Source organism: Manis pentadactyla, chromosome 4 (genome assembly GCF_030020395.1).
Source record: "Manis pentadactyla isolate mManPen7 chromosome 4, mManPen7.hap1, whole genome shotgun sequence".
NCBI classification, from domain to species: Eukaryota; Metazoa; Chordata; class Mammalia; order Pholidota; family Manidae; genus Manis; species Manis pentadactyla.
The window spans coordinates 109,504,196-109,521,788 of NC_080022.1; the positions used below are offsets into that span (position 1 = coordinate 109,504,196).

Below are 17,593 nucleotides of genomic sequence, written 5' to 3' on the forward strand. Positions count from 1 at the left end.
CATGGTTTGGGTGATTGAGTTTTTATTTTCATTTGTCTCCCTGTATTGCTTTATTTCCATTTTAATTTGGTCATTGATCCATTGATTATTTAGAAGCATATTGTTTAGCCTCCATGTGTTTGTAGGGTTTTTTTATTTTCTTTGTGTAATTTCTAGTTTCATACCACTGTGGTCTAAGAAGCTGCTTGATACAATTTCAATCTTTTTGAAAATATTGAAGCACTTTTTGTGGCCTAGATGAGATCTGTGCTGGGAAGCGTTCCACGTACAGTTGAGTAGAATGTGTATCCTGCTGTTTTTGGGTGAATTGTTCTGTAGATACCTGTTAAGTCCATCTGATCTAATGTATTGTTCAGTACCTCTGTTTCCTTATTTATTTTCTGTCTGATTTTCAACAGTTTTTTCCTCAATGAGACTTTCTATCCCTTTGTCTCTCTCTTCTTCTGGTACCCCTATAATGCAAATATTCTTCCATTTGGATTGGTAACATAGCTCTCTTAATTCTTTCATTCCTAGAGATTCTTTTTTTCTCTGTTTTTGCTTCATTGTTTGCTTACTTCCTAATTTCCAGATCACTTACAACTTCTTCAACCTGTGAAAGCCTGCTATTAAATCCCCCATTGTATTTTTCATTTCAGATACTGCATTCTTCAGCTCTTACTCTTTTGAAGGTCTTCTATATTTTTGTTGAGGCCCTCCTTGAGATCTTGAATATTTTTCTGTAGATCTGTGGGCATGTTTATGACTTTTACTTTGAAGTTTTTATCAAGAAGATTGGTGATTTTCAGTTTCACCAGCCCTCTTTCTGGTGTTTTGTCTTTTAGTGTTGTTTGGACCAAATTCCTTTGCCTCTTCTTCCCTCCCCCACGCCAATGGAATAATAGCTTTGTGTAGGATGCACCCTCTAGTGCCCAAAAGCTGTTTCCTGTGCGGGAGCCCCAGGTGTTGGCATACAGTGGGTGGGGCACCTTTCTGTCTGGCTTGTGTTGATCTGATTTCAGTGGGCTGTGTGGGCCATCAGCTGCCCTCCCCCTGGCCTGCAGCAATGGTGGGTGCCACAGGTGAGCAGGACTAACACCTGCTGGGAGGAAGGGGCTCCTGGAGCTTGCTCCTGTAGGCAGTTCCCCAGGGCTGAGAAAGCTGGAAGATCTCCCTCTGCCTACCTGGGAGCAAAGTCTGATTTTCACTGCTGTCTGGCATGCCACACACTGCAGGGAGAAGCCTCAAGACTGCGTTGTCAGTGCCAGCGAGGGGATGGAGCATCTGAAGCTCCTGAGGTTACTAACCTGTTGGACTCAGGGTGGGTTGGGAAGGTATTGTCTACCTGCTGTTTCTCCTGAGCAGAGAGCTCTGTGTAATCCTTGCCCCTTTGGTGCCCTCTTGCTGCTGGGAAGTCTTTCAAACTGCCCATTTTGCTTTTGTCTCGGGGGGGCCAGTAGAGCATACCTGTTCTCCACAAGAGCTAGAATCTCACCTTCCCTGAGTGTTCTGCCTGTCTTTGTTGTCCAGCTCCACTAATCACCAGAGCATATGATGTGGGTTCGTGTTCCCAGAGCAGATCTTCAGGACCAGGTGTTCAGCTGTCCTGGGCTCCTACTCCCTCCCTGCTTCATTCCTCTTCCTCCCACTTGTGGACAATGATGGGTGAACACCATGGATCCCACCAGATCATGGCTTTGCCACTTTACCCTTTTCTGTAAGCCTTCTCTTCTTCCCCAGATGTAGGTAGTCAGTTCTTCAGTCTTCAGGCCGTTTCCAGGTTTCATTGTATTTGCTGTATTTTCATGTTCTATGTGATTTTGGGAGGAGGTTTCCACCTTGCCTTCTTACACTGCCATCTTTTTCTTGGAATCCACCAGGTTTGTCTGTTCTGCTTAATATTTTGAGGATTCCCAGGGGAGGCCTCCCAGAACCGGCCCAAGTTATACAGTGTTGAAACCCTTAGCACTAACCTTATATATACATATATAACCTTATCTGTCTTTTTTTTTTTTGTTAGTGTGCATCAAGAATTCTAAGTGCTACTTCCAAGTCTGTGACTTCATATTCTTGTGTCTTAAATTTTCCATCCACAAGAGGATGATGGTATTAATGACCTAAACTTACTACCTACTTTCATCTGTATTTTTTAGCTCCAGACAATTACTGCTTTGGCCCTGTTTCCAATGACTGGAAAATTTCTTCAAAATAAGTTTTTTGACTGATAACCAGAATATTGTCAATTCACTATTTCACACAAGAAATGAATTTTATTCTTTATTTTGCTTTTAACAGGTGCGTCAGTATGTGGTACAGGTGATCTTCTCTGTGACTTTTGCATTTTCTTGCACAATGTTTGAGCTCATCATCTTTGAAATCTTAAAAGTATTGAATAGCAGGTGAGTAAGGTTACTAATTAGTTCTCCTCTTGAAGAGACTTACGTTATTTTCTTTATGGTGGAAGACTTACCTACATCCCTTAGCTGAAAAAATCTGCCATGTGGTTAATTTAGTCTTAGTAACTGTATTAATCATAGCAAATACGGGTCCCAGCCATGTGGTAACTGGTTTGACAGAGACTGTGAAATAGCAAGAAGAAAGTCTGACCATTAGCTCTAAAGTACTAATTGAGAATGAGGCTGTGACAGCTTAGGTCCCAGGGTTCACTCCTGGAAGTTTTATTTCTCTCAGGCAACTCTCTGACTGGATCCTAGTAATGTCCCTTCACATTGTTCTGCTGATTGAATAATCTCTACCTGAGAAAATCAGAATTCCTCAGAGCTAGTTACGGGCTTTTCTGATGTCTGAAATCCAGTTCTTACTAAATTAGTTATCTTTGTTGATTTTACAGGTATGGTCAAGTCTGATTGAATTTAGAATGTTCTTTAAAACATTTTTTAAAAGCAACTCCTATTCCCCTCCAAGTAATAGACCTGTTAGTTTATTAGTCTATACAGAATATTTCTGCTTGTTAAACTGCAAGCTTGAGTTTTTTAGGCCAGTGTTTATGTGCAGAGTACATCAGCTATTCTATGTAGACTTTTGTTGTACTTTTTTATCACTACTCAGAATAATCTTTAAGGATAAAGTGACATTTGACTCCATAGTCAGGAATTAGTGCTGAGCTAAGCTGTATAATTCATTATAGACCCCTGACACTTGAGAGTTACAGAGATTGTGTTCTCAAATTCTCTTTTTGGGACTCAGAGTTGAAAATTATGGTCTCTTGATAAATAAATTAAAAACTTGTATGGTCAAACAGGACTGCATTCTGACTTACTTTTTAAACTTGTTCTTTAATAATCTGAACCTCTTTCAGATGAGCTGAATATAGATTCTGTAACTACTGAAAATAGGCAACTGCTCCTTCATGTGCTAGTTACTAAATTTTATTATTACACCTGGAAGTTTCACTGCTCTCTAAGCAGAGGGCAGCAAACTTTTCTGTAAATGGCCAGAGAGTAAATACTTTAGACTTTGTGGTCCATACAGTTCCTGTCACAACTATCCAGCTCTGTTGTTATAAAGCAAAAGCATCCATAGACAAATGTAAACAAATAGGTGTGGCTATATTCTTTAAAAATTTCATTTATAAAAACAGGTGGCTGGCAGGCTATAGTTTGTTGAACACTGATCTGATAGAAGGTGAAACAAATCCAAATGCCCATCAAATAATGAACGGATAAACAAAATGTAGCATATCCATGTGATGGAATGAATATTATTCAGCCATAAAAAGGAACGAAGTATGAGAGATGCTATAACATGGATAAGCCTGAGAACATTAATGCTAAATGAAAGAAGCCAGTCACAAAAGACCACATATTGTATAATTGCATTTATATGGAATGTCCAGAAGAGGCAACTCCATATAGACAGAAAGTATATGGGTGGTTGGGAGGAAAGGGGAATGATTGCTGATGGGAATAGGATTTCATTATAGAGTGGTGAGATTGTGGTGATGGTTGCACAACTCTGAAAATACTAAAAACCATTGAATCGTACACTTTAAATGGGCAAATTATATCTCAGTTAAATTGTTATAAACAGAAAAAATTCCTAAAAATCTTATAATGAGTAAATTCATTTTGTAAGCAGTAACAAAAATAGTCATGCAAATCAGATGTTTAATTATATTGAGGACACAAAGGAAATATTTCTAAGTATTTATAGCACATATTACTATTAACATTAATTTTCTTTCAATTCTTATATTGAAATAAGACTCCCAGGGGTGAGTGTAACAATAGTCATTCTACCAGTAATAAGTTGATATATGTTACTGTATATGTTGATGTTATTCTGCATTGCCTATGAATATAACTAGAATATTAACATTCTTAGCCTAATAAGTGAAATTCTTAGGAGGTTAAGATGGTCATATATACCTTTCAGAATTTTATATTTTTTAACCTCTTATGAGCAGATAGTAGCAGCCTACTTGACTGATTAGTTGGGATATATTCAGTATTAAGTTCAAAGAGCAAGAGATCCTTTGGGGGACTAAAGAGAATGAAAGTAGCTGCCCTTCCCGTCATAGTGATATATTCTTTGACATTTATTTCAGCTCCCGTTATTTTCACTGGAAAATGAACCTGTGTGTAATTCTTCTGATTTTGGTTTTCATGGTGCCTTTCTATATTGGCTATTTTATTGTGAGCAACATCCGACTATGTGAGTACTTTACCCTCTTGTGTTAACACATAGATTGAGATGAATATTCTTGGGGTTTGAGGGTGTGGGGAGCTTCATTTCTACATTACTTTCATAGCTACTACTTTGCGGGCACCCCACACAGCATCTTTAAAAGGTTGGCACAAAATAAATATTGAATGAACGATTAGGTTATTTGTCCTGTCACAGCTTTATTTCTGCTTCTACCATAATGTTTCCCTTAACTCAATGCACGTCTTAACTTCAGCCAAATTTCTCTTATGGTAGTATGGATTCTTTCTCAAAAAATTGTATCATTCCATCATTTGTTTGCCAAGTGAACAAGCCAGTCAAATATTAGTTAGCACGATTCCTTTATCTTCAAGTAAAGCAAGGTCTTTAATATACATCTATTTAACCTTAAAGTCTTGTCTCTTTTTTCTTAGTGCATAAACAGCGACTGCTTTTTTCCTGTCTCTTATGGTTGACCTTTATGTACTTCTTCTGGAAATTAGGAGATCCATTTCCCATTCTCAGCCCAAAACATGGTGAGTGTATCTGTAGTGGGGAAGGGAAAATAATTGTTTATAGTTTTCTAATTTTGAAAAAAAATAATTTTTTAAAAATTATGATTGTGGGAAATACACCAAGTTCTTTCTCTAAAAAATGTCTGGTTTTGAACTGAATTTTCTCTTCATCCTAAGAGGAATCAGATGCTGGTTTTTGGAACAGACTTCTGTCATTTTAGAGTGGGAGCTTTTTATCTGAGGTTAATGAATGAACTTCAAGAGATTGAGGGGTGAAGAAAGATGTCCTTTACTTAAATCTCCGGGTATTGTATGCAGAGTCATGGAAACATATTTGTATACCTATTTGGAGGTGAGAAATCCATAAACTTACCAGATTCCCAGAGAGTTCTGGGACCCAAAAGGTGAATGACCATTGCTCAAGTGATGGTAAAAATTATCTTTAGCAGGGAGTGTATGTATTTTGGGAAAAAACAATGACATAAAATACTCACAATTAGTAGCTAAAGAAAAGCTTTTTAGGAGTCAGTGTCTCTCCTCACACTCAAAAAATTTCATTTTAAATATAAGCACAGGCCATGGACACAGCCCTAATTTCTGTACTAAAAACCATGAACAAAAACCTCTCAGCTAACAAGACTTTCCAGAACTACTTCAGAAATATATATATGAATCTAAAAGAGATTAGAGAGCCAACCGGTAATAAATATATTGGAGCTTTCACATGAGAACTTTCTAAAAAAATATATACATCTATTCACTTCACTATCCTTCTGTATCTATCAGGATTTTTATGGCAGAAAATAGAATCTACTCTTAACTAGTTTAAACCAGAAAGTGATTTATTTTAGGGTTAGGAAGTTTATAGTATTTAGGGAAAGACATCAAATTTAAATGCTACATAATGAAGATAAACATCTAATCGCACCACAAGACTAAACTAAAAAAAAACCCTCTTGAAGTTGTCACCTGGCTCTCAGGACCTGTGACATCAGGGATCAGAGAATAGAGCCTCTGTCCCAGCTGCTTCAGCAGCCTTGTGCTGCCACCACTTCCACATTCACTGCTGTGTTTGAGGTGATGCAGATGGCCTTGTGAATTTGATGCAACCTAGGTAACATTCAGAACATTAGCTTCCAGGAAATCTTGGAGAACTTTTGGCTTTACATTCAGTAGCACAAGAGCACATGCTAGAAAAACACTGGAATGAATGTTGAACAAGCCAATATCTAGAACCTGCCATGCCTCCCATACATCCTTCCTTGTCTCCTCATTGCCTGTAGCAGGGATTTGGGGGAGAAAAGTTATGAGACTCTCCTTTAGGAGTGTCAGAGGAAATATGCAGTTTTTAAAAGCTTTGTATACTTATATTATTGTTATTATTTTACTATTGTCATTACCCAGTAATAGAGATGATTCTGGAAACATATGGAATAGGAAGAAAATCAATGGATTTTTATGTTATTTATTATAGAAAATCTGCATTAATAATTAAACTTCAGCCTTGTACATGTTAGTTACATGTAATAGTTGATAATTTCAGTGATATTTCCTTTTGCAGTGCAGATGAACACCATTAATGTCATTAATGTGCTTTGATGTCTTTAGGGATCTTGTCTATAGAGCAGCTTATCAGCCGAGTTGGTGTGATCGGAGTGACTCTTGTGGCTCTTCTTTCTGGATTTGGTGCTGTCAACTGCCCATACACTTACATGTCCTATTTCCTCAGGTAATGAGAATTTTGTCTCTTTTCTTTTAGACCCACTACTTCTCGAATACATATGTGATATCATGTCAACATCATTAATACTTAAATATTAGATCTTTAACACTGCCTTTTTATTCTTTTGCTCTATCCTTATGGACATTGACCTAGGAATCTTTCTAAATAAGTCTTATCACTTACATTGCCTGTCCTTTATTATTTGCGCTACATTCATTTATTTTTAAAATGGTGATTTCAATCTGACCTCCCCACCCCCTGCTCCCCCCACTTTTCAAAGACACATTTCTAAGTAGACAGCAATGTGAGCTATTCTCAACTTTAGTAAATCAGTTCCTTCCAAAAGTAGAGGATTTGAAGACAATGCCAAGTAAAAGTGTGCTTACACATACATCATAAATGTCACTGGATAAAAGCTAAAAAAGACTATGACAGAGCTAGTTGCCTTCCAGTGCCCTGAGACCCCAGAAGTCTTAGCTATACAAAAATTATAGCAAAAGTATTTTTCCTTATTATAGTCATTTTAATATTCTTCAGGAAAAGCCTTGAATTACTGGGCAATAATTGAAGTTTATGTGTTTCTCTGCCTTGTATTACACACAAAGATGGGGACCCCAAAACTTTGCTAATAGTCTGTGCTTGTTATAGAAATGTGACTGACACAGATATTCTCTCCTTGGAACGACGACTGCTCCAAACCATGGATATGATCATAAGCAAAAAGAAAAGGTAAGATACAAACACATTTAAAAAACTTGTACTGTTAGACTTTCTCAAGATAATTTGACTATGAATTGGTGCTAATGGAATTTCATCTTACTCATTTTTACTATTAAGTTACCATCAAAGACTTAGTGTCTAGTCTTTAGAAAGAAAATTTTCAAATTCAACCTATTTCCTGACATTAGATAAATTCTCTTGGGATAAATTGTTAGAATAACTTTATATTTGAAGGTATTCTACATGGGGTGTTTTAAAAACCACTTGTTCTGCATTTTTACAAATGTTTTCATGCCTGATTTAGATCTCCAGAATCTTTTCTCCAACTGCTTTAAAAGAAAATTATTGAAGTCTTCTAGCTATTATTTTTATTATTTAATAAGTACTTTCAAAATGTTTGTTTTCCAAGTGGCATTTCTAGAGATCTATACCACATGATGAAACCATAGCCTCTAGCTCAAACTGTCTGAATTTGAATCCTTGGCCACAACTCACAGTATGACCTTGACCTAATTACACTTACTTTGTCTCGATATGCCTTGGTTTCCTTGTCTTTAAAAGGGAAATAATAATAATCAGTTGACATGTAAAACTCTTGGAATAGGGAACCATAGTCAGCTAAGGAGAACTTTTTAAATTATTAATAATCTCTATAGGACAATTATTTGGTTTGCATTTATTCATTCATAAATTTATTCACTTAATAATTATAGGGAGCCTAGTTTTATACTAGGCACTATACTACATGCTAATAGTACATAGATATACAATGATAAGATAATCAGTTTCTACCATCATGAAACCAGTTTCTACCATAGTCTGCTGTATTTATTAAAGTTATCACCCATATAAATATGGAGATATACAGGTTTAAATTACAAGAGTGTTTCATACTTCATGTTTTCTCCTTTAACACTTTTCTATAGTAAGACCCATAGTCAAGTCAAAGAAGACTTAGTATAAGAGATAACAGTAGACTTTAAGTTATAAAATAGCCCAGATTCACCAACTAACTTTGTCTCCATTTCTGTAAATCTTTACTAAGGTATTGGAAGTATATACACATGTGTATAGATTTATTTACCTATATATGTTTACACTTATTCTATGCATTTATTTTTTTCTGTTAAAATATTTAAGTATACTTGACATACAATATTATATAGATTTCAGGTGTACAGGATAGTGATTTGACAATTATATACATTAAAAAATGTTCACCACAATGTGTAGTTAACATCTGTCACCATACAAAGTTATTACAGTATTATTAACTGTATTCCCTATGCTGTACTTTTCCTCCCTGTGACTTACTTATCATTGGAATTTATACCTCTTTATTGCCTTCACCTCTTTCCCCCACCGGCTCCCTCCCCAATGGGACCACCGTCTGTTCTCTGTGTCTGAGTCTTTTTGTCTTATTTTGTTTTTTTAGATTCCATAAATAAGTGAAACCATATGTTGTCTTTCTCTGTCTGACTTATTTCAGTTAGCATGATATCCTCTAGGTCTATCCACATTGTTGCAAATGGCAAGATTTCCTTCTTTTTTAATGTCTGACTAATATTCCATTGTGTATATGTACCACATCTTCTTTATCCACTCACCTATTGATGGGCACTGGGTTACTTCAGTATCTTGGCTACTGTAAATAATGCAGCAATAAACATAAGGGTGTCCATATCATTTTGAATTCATGGTTTTGTTTTCTTCAAGTAAATACCCAAAAGTGCACTTACTGGGTTGTATGGTATTTCTATTTTTTTAGGACCCTCTGTACTGTTTTCAGCATTAGCTATACCAATTTACACACCTAACAGCAGTGCATGAGAGTTTCCCTTTCTCCACATCCTCACCAATACTTGTTTTTCCTTGTCTCATTGATAGTAGACACTCTGACTGGTGTGAGCTGATACCTCCTCAGGGTTTTGATTTGCACTTCCCTCTAGTTCCATCCATATTGTTGCAAATGGTAGGATCTGTTTTTTTCTTATGGCTGAGTAATATTCCATTGTGTATATGTACCACATCTTCTTTAGCCATTCATCTACTGATGGACATTTAGGTTACTTCCATATCTTGGCTATTGTAAATAGTGCAGTGATAAACAGCGGTGCATCTGTCTTTTTCAAACTGGAGTGCTGCATTCTTAGGGTAAATTCCTAGAAGTGGAATTCCTGGGTCAAATGGTATTTCTATTTTGAGCATTTTGAGGAACCTCCATACTGCTTTCCACAATGGTTGAACTAATTTACATTGATTTGCACTTCCCTGATTGTGAGCAATGTGGAGCATCTTTTCATGTGCCTCTTCACTATCTGTATTTCTTCTTTTGGAAAATGTCTATTTAGGTCCTCTGCCCATTTTTTAACTGGGTTATTTGTTTATTTTGGTGTTGAGCTATATGGGTTCCTTACATATTTGGATATTAGCCCCTTATTCAGATATATCATTTGCAAATATAGTCTCCAATGCAGTAAGTAGTTGCCTTTTTATTTTGTTAATGGTTTTCTTTGCTGTGCAGAGGATTTTTAGTTTGATGTAGTCCTCCTTGCTAAGTTTTGCTTGTGTTTCTCTTGCCTGGGGAGACCTATCCAGGAACTAATGCTACTTTTCAAGAGGAACTTGTCTGTTTTCTTTTAGGAGTTTATGGTTTTAAGTCTTACATTTAAGACTAATCCTTTTCCAACTTTTTTGTGTGTATGATGTAAGACAGTGATCCAGTTTCATTCTTTTGCAGGTTACCATTTATCAAAGATACTGTCTTTTCGCCATTGTATATTCTTGCCTCCTCTGTTATAGATTAATTGACCACATATATACATGGGTTTATTTCTGAGCTCTCTATTCTGTTCCATTGATCTACGTGTCTGTTTTTGTGCCAGTACCATACTGTTTTGATTACTGTAGCTCTATAGTATAGTTTGAAACCAGTCAGCATGACACTCCAGCTTTGTTCTTCTTTCACAAGATTGCTTTGGCTATTTGGGGTCTTTTATGGTTCCCTATAAATTTTAGGATTATTTGCTGTTTAGTGAAAAATGCCATTGGATTTTCATAGAGATTGCACTGAATCTGTGATTGCTTTGGGCAATATGGCCATTTTGGCAATATTAATTCTTCTATCCATGAGCATGGAATAGCTTAATTTTATTTCATTTGTGTCTTCTTCAATGTTTTTCATCAGTGTCTTACAGTTTTCAGACTACAGAGCTTTCACCTCCTTAGTTAGGTTTAATCCTAGGTATTTTATTCTTTTTGATAAAACTGTAAATGAGATTGTTTTCTTGATTCTCTTTCTGCTACCTTGTTATTAGTATATAGAAATACAACAGATTTCTGTATATTGATTTTGTGTCCCACAACTTCACTGAGTGCATTTTAGTTCAAATACTTTTTTGGTGGCATCTTTAGGATTTTCTGTAAATAGTATCATGTCATCTTCAAATATTGATAGTTCTACTTCTTCCTTACCAATTTGGATGCCTTTTATTTCTTTTTCTTGTCTGACTTCTGTGGCTAGGATCTCCAGTACTATGTTGAATAAAATTGGTGAGAGTGGGCATCCTTGTCATGTTCCTGATCTTAGAAGAAAAGCTTTCAGGTTTTTCCCATTGAGTATGATGTTGGCGGTGGGTTTGTCATATAGTCTTTATTATATTAAGATATGTTCCTTCTCTACTCATTTTGTTGACAGTTTTTATCACGAATGGATGTTGAATCTTGTCAAATGCTTTTTCCATGTCTGTTGAGCTGATCATATGGTTTTTATCCTTCCTTTTGTTAATGTGGTGTATCACATTGATTGATTTGTGGATATTGAACCACCCTTGCATCCCTGTAATAAATCTCACTTTGTCATAGTGAATGATCCTTCTAATGTACTTTTGAATTCAGTTTGTTAATATTTTGTTGAGGATTTTTGCATCTATATTCATCAGAGATAATGGTCTGTAATTTTCTTTTTGCAGTACCTTTGTATGGTTTTGACATCAGGGTTATGCTGACCTTGTGGAATGCATTTGGAAACATTCCTACCTCTTCTATCTTTAGAATTAAGAGGGATAGTATTAAATATTCTTTAAATGTTTGATAAAATTCATCTGTGAAGGCATACAGTCCTGGACTTTCATTTGTGGGGAGTTTTTAAATTCCTGATTCAATTTCATTACAGTAATAAGTCTTTTCACAATTTCTGTTTCTTCCTGGTTCAGTCTTGAAATATTGCATATTTTTTTAATTTATCCATTTCTTCTAGGTTGTCAAAGTTGTCAGCATATAATTTTTCATAATAACATCTTATAATCATTATTGTATTTCTGTGGTGTCAGTTATAACTTCTCTTCCATTTCTGATTTCATTTATTTGAGTCCTTTATTTCCCCTCAATGATTGTAGCTAACAGTTTGTCAATTTGTTTATCTTTTCACAGAACCAGCTCTTAGTTTCATTGATCTTTTGTATTGTTTTTCTTAGTCTGTTTCATTTATTTCTACTTTGATCTTTATTATTTCCTTCTCTTGCTAACTTTGGGCTTTGTTTTTTCTTCTTTTTCCAGTTCCATTAGGTGTCAGGTTAAATTGTTTATTTGAGATTTTTCTTCTTTCTTGAGGTAGGCATGGATCGCTACAAACTTCCCTCTTAGAAATGCTTTTGCTGCAACTCATAGGTCTTGAACCATTCTAATTCTATTTTCATTATTCTCCAAGTATTTTTTATATTCTCTTTGATTTCTTCTTTGACCCATGTTATTTGATAGCATGCTATTTAGTTTACATATGTTTTGTGTTTTTTCCAGTTTTTTTTTCTTGTAATTGGCTTCCAGTTTTATACCATTGTGGTTGAAAAAGATGCTTGGTATGATTTCAATCTTCTTAAATTTATTGAAACTTGTTTTGTGGCCTAACATGTGATCTTTCCTAGGGAATGTTCTGTGTGCCCCTGAAAATAATGTGTATTTTGCTGTTTGGGTATGTCATTTTCTGTATAAAGTCCATTTGATATAATGTGTCATTCAGAGCTCTTGTTCCTTTATTGGTTTTCTATCTGGATGATCTATCCATTGATGTAAGTGGGGAGTTAGTCTCCTATTACTGTATTATGGTCAATTTTCTTCATGTCTGTTAATTTTTGCTTTATATGTTTAGATGCTCCTCTGTTGGGTACATAGATATTTCCAATTACTATATTCTTGCTGGAATGAAACCTTAATCATTATATAGTGTCCTTCTTTATCTCTTATTTCAATGTTTGTTTTAAAAACTGTTTTCTCTAAGTACTGCTACTTCAGCTTTTTTTTTTTTCATTTTATTTTCAGGGAGAGTTTCTTTCTCCATCATTTCCATTTCAGTCTATATGTGTCTTTAGGTCTGAAGAGAGTCTCTTGTAGGTAGCATATAGATGGTCTTGTTTCTTTATCTGTTCTTTCACCCTATATTTTTGATTGAAGTATTTAATACATTTACATTTAAGGTGATTATTGATAGGTATGTACTTACTGCTGTTAAATGTTTTCTAGGGTTTTTTGTGGTTCTTTTCTATTCTTTTCTTCCTCTCTTATTCTCTTCCCTTGTGACTGATGACTTTATTGTTATGGTTGGATTCCTTTCTCTTTTATTTTTTGTGTTTCTGTTTTAGGTTTCTGGTTTGTGATTACTATGGAGTGCATATATGATGTCTTACATATATGGCAGTCTGTTATGTTGATGGTTGCTTAAGTTTGAAAGTTCTACCAGCTCTACATTTTTTATTTCTCCTCCTCTACATTTTATGTGTATAATGTCTTCTTTTACACATTTTTATTTAGTGTGTCCCTTAACTAATTTTTAGAAGTGATTCATTTTACTACTTTTTTTGTTTAAATTTCATACTAACTTTGAAGTGATTGTTCTCCCATCTTTGCTATATGTTTGCTTTTACCCAAGTAATTTTTCTTTTGATGATTTTCTTATCGTTATGGCCTTTTATTTTCTTCTTGAAGAAGTTCCTTAAAAGAACATTTCTTTTAAATCTGGTTTAGTGGTTGTGAACCTCTTCAACTTTTTTTTTAATCTTGGAAATTATTTGTCTCCTTCAATTCTAAATAAAAAGTTTGCTGGGTAGAGTACTCTTGGCTGCTGGTGTTTTTCCTTTCAGCATTTTGAATATATATTGCCACTCCATTCAGGCCTGTAAAGTTTCTGCTAAAAAGTCAGCTGATAGCCTTATGGTGTTTCCCTATTACATAACTTGTTGCTTTTTCTCTCCTTGCTTTTAAGATTCTCTCTTTGTCTTTGATCTTTGCCATTTTAATTATTATGGTTCTTGGTTTGGATCTCCTTGGGTTCATTTTGGGTTCATTCCTGGATTTGGGTGTCTGTTTCCTTCCCCAGGTTAGGGAAGTTTTCAGCTATTATTTCTCCAAATAAGCTTTCCACCCCTTCTCTTTCTCTTCTTCTGGGACTCCTGTAGTGCAAATGTTAGAACATTAGATGTTGTCTCAGAGGTCCCTTAACCTATCCTCATTTATTTTTTTTTCTTTTTGCTGTTCAGCCTGAGTGCTTTCCATTATGCTGTCTTCCAGATTGTGGATCCATTCTTCTGCATCCTCTAATCTCCCGTTGATTCCCTCTAGTATATTCTTCACTTAATTTTTTTGTATTCTTCATCTCTGATTTTTGTTTTGTTTTCTCTCTTTTTGTTGAAGTTCTCACTGAGTTCATCCATTCTTCTCTCTAGTCTTGTGAGCATCTCTATAACCATTGCTATAGTCTTGTAGATTGCTTAACTCTGGTTCATTTTGTTTTTTCTGAAGCTTTTTTATGTTCTTTTGTTTCAAGCATATTCTTCTGTGTCCTCATTTTTGTCTCACTTTCTGTTTCTATTGATTAAGTGAAAGAGCTACTTGTAATCTTACAGGAATGGCCTTGTGAAGGAATGTCCCCTGGGTAGACTGTGTGTGCCTGGTAGTTTTGGCTGGTTGTCTGGAAGTGGGCTGTGTGTAGGCCAGGTTGTCCCTCTGCCAGGGGTCTCCCAAGGTGAGTGTCAGCCAGTGCTCCTCTGGGAGCAGCCAGGGTCAGAGAGGCACAGTCCAGGGTTCTCCCAGGTGGGCACTGGATGGTTCTACACTGGTGGGACAGCCAAGGGCAGAGGGATATGGTCGAGGGGACTTCTAGGTAGCAAACAGGCCACGGCCTTGCTGATGGGGCAACTAGTGGCACTCGGGCATGATCTGGAGGTCTCCCAGGTAAGTTCTGTTTGGAGTTGCCCTAACAGGGTGGCTAGGATTGGAAGAGGTACAGTCAGGGTAAATCCATGTGGATACTGCACTAGTTCACCTTGGTGGGACTTCTGGATCTCCGGCAGGTGTGTTTGGGCATAGGCACAGTCCAGGAGAACACCTTGGTTAAGTCTGGAGCTGGTATGTGCACCCTGACCCTGCTTCCATCCATACTTTCAGTATGTGGGGTCGGGGACATAAACAGTTACACTCACCCTGCTATGTCTGCACTAGCCATGTGTGGGAAAACATAAACAGTTGCACTTACACCACTCTCATCTAGCAATATTGGGGGAGAGGCAACGGGCATAAACAGTGGTGCTCATCCTGCTTCCATCCACACTAGCATGCATGTGAGGAATGTAAACATTGGTGCTCACTAGTGCTTCTAGTCTCAGAGAGAGTTCTTGCAATTCCCCCACTGCTAAGTGCTTTGATTCTGAAAATTTCCTTCACTGATAGTGTGTTTTCCCTTTAAACCAGGGTTTTTTTCTGTGCCTCAGGGAAGGGAAATTTGTGCTCCCATCCCTTAGTGATAATCCCTCCCTACTGCAGGGCCACATTGGGGGTGGGGCTCCCTCCATTACTATGTTTCTGTCTCTCCTGCTGCTTTTATATGGCCTTTTTATCCTTCTTTGTGTGGAAGATGTTCACTCAAGCTTCAGTTCTTCCTCAGGTTGAATTACTCTGTGTGTAGGTATAGGTTTGGTGTGTACGTGACAGGAGGTGGCTTCAGGCTCTTTTTATGCCACTGTCCTGGACCCACCTCCAGCAGACATCCATAGATTTTTTTTAATGAGTCTCAGTATAAGTCTCATGTCTTTTACAAAAAGTAACTCAAAATGTAAAGAGTAAAACAATAAGACTTAGGAGAAAAAAAGTAGGAGAAAGTCTTTGTGATCTAGGGCTAAGCAAAGAGTTCTTAGACTTGACACCAAAAGCACACTCCATAAAAGGGATGATTAAAAATTGGACTTTACCAAAACTAACCTTTTGCTCTGTGAAAGACCCTGGTTATGAGGATAAAAAGACATTACAGACTTGGAGAAAATATTTGCAAAAATCACATATCAGAGGAAGAGCTAGTATCTAAAATATATTTTTAAACTTACAAAACTTAGAATTAAAAAAAAGAAATCAAACAGTCCAGTTAGAAAATGAGCAAAAGACATGCACAGATATCTCATTGTAGAGAATATTACGAATGGCAATTAAGCACATGAAAAGATGTTTAACACCATAAGCCATTAGAGAAGCAGCACGGGTATTTATGGTTTGGACCAAAGCAAATGGTTCCAATGGTACCAAATGTCAAATGTATTTCCATGGACTAAATTCTTTAAGCGATTGGCTAAGGCATCAACAATAAAGAATATTAGGTGTGTTGGTCACAATTACTTAACTGTTTTCTCCTCAAAATTATTAAAACCATGTGACGTCACTATACACCTATTAGAATTAATGACCCCAAATGCTGATAAGGATGCAGAGAAAGTGGATCACTCTTATATTGCTGGTTAGAATATAGAATAGTATAGTAACTCATACACAGTTTAGCAGTTTTTCAAAAAACTAAACATGCACTATCACATAACCAGCAATTGTATTCCTAGGCATTTATCCCAGAGAAAGGAAGATTTATGTTCACACAAAAACCTGTACACTAATGTTAATAGCAGTTTTATTCATAGTAGCCACAAATGGAAATAACCCAGTTAACTTTTAATGGATGAATGGTTAAAGTCTGATGCATCCATACCACAGAATCTCCTGAGTAATAAAAGGGAATGAACTACTATTACATGCAACAATTTGGATAAATCAACAGAATATTATGCTGAGTGAGTAAAGCCAATCCACAAAGGCTACATACCATATGATTCTATTTATATAACATTTTGAAATGTCAAAATGAAAATGGAACATGGAAAATGGTTGCAAGGGGCTAAAGAGGGGTTGAAGATGGAAGGGGGGAAAGTGGGCTATACATGGGCAACATGAGGGATCCTTTTAGTGATGAAAATGTTCATATCTGGACTGTATCAGCGTTGACACCATGGTTGTATTATTGCACTATAAATTTGCAAGATGTTTCCACTGGGGAAAGCTGGGGAAAGGTTATGTGGTATGTCCCTCTGTTTTTTTGAGAACCACATGTAAATCAATAATTATCTCAAAATTAAACATTTAATTTAAAAACTTATTATTGACTTCCCACCAGAAATGATGGAGATCAGAAACCAGTAGAATGGCGTATTTAAACCAAAGTAGACATGTTTCAGCCTCTCTACTTGCAAACTACCACCAAACCTCAGCCAAGTGCATATGTTTTTCCAGATTATGGGTTTTTAAATGGTATTCAGCTAATAAAAAATAGATCATCCCTTGTTCTGGACTACCCTTATTTAAAGAGGTAATAGTAATGATGAATCATCATAGTGGTGATGATAATATTGAAGAAAAGTTAAAGATAAAAATCACCTACTTCAGTAGTACCTCATGTTAGTTTTTTTTATTTCTTTTCTCCACATCAGGAAGTTTTGATATTATTACCTTTTTAAAAATACATGAATATTTATTTTTCATCTGCAACTTATTTGGGAAGAGCAAAATTGAGATTTAAGTGATAAAAGTGAAAGTGAGTTAAAAGAAGGCCATGATTATCTGTGTGCAGCCAGCTTTCCCTTCATGTGATAATACTGCTCTTGCCTGTTATGGGACCACAATACAGAGT

General features: G+C 36.1%; 1 protein-coding gene across 4 annotated transcripts in view; it reads left to right on the forward strand.

Annotated features, from left to right (window-relative positions):
• GPR89A (G protein-coupled receptor 89A) overlaps positions 1–17,593 on the forward strand; it is a 68,425-nt gene that overhangs the window by 36,153 nt on the left and 14,679 nt on the right. For all 4 annotated transcript variants that reach the window (XM_057500638.1, XM_057500639.1, XM_036924395.2 and 1 more), the window contains 5 exons: positions 2,275–2,378; positions 4,547–4,653; positions 5,079–5,180; positions 6,768–6,888; positions 7,531–7,611. In XM_057500638.1, coding sequence (XP_057356621.1) covers positions 2,275–2,378; positions 4,547–4,653; positions 5,079–5,180; positions 6,768–6,888; positions 7,531–7,611 — 515 coding nt within the window. The remainder of the gene's footprint in view (positions 1–2,274; positions 2,379–4,546; positions 4,654–5,078; positions 5,181–6,767; positions 6,889–7,530; positions 7,612–17,593) is intronic.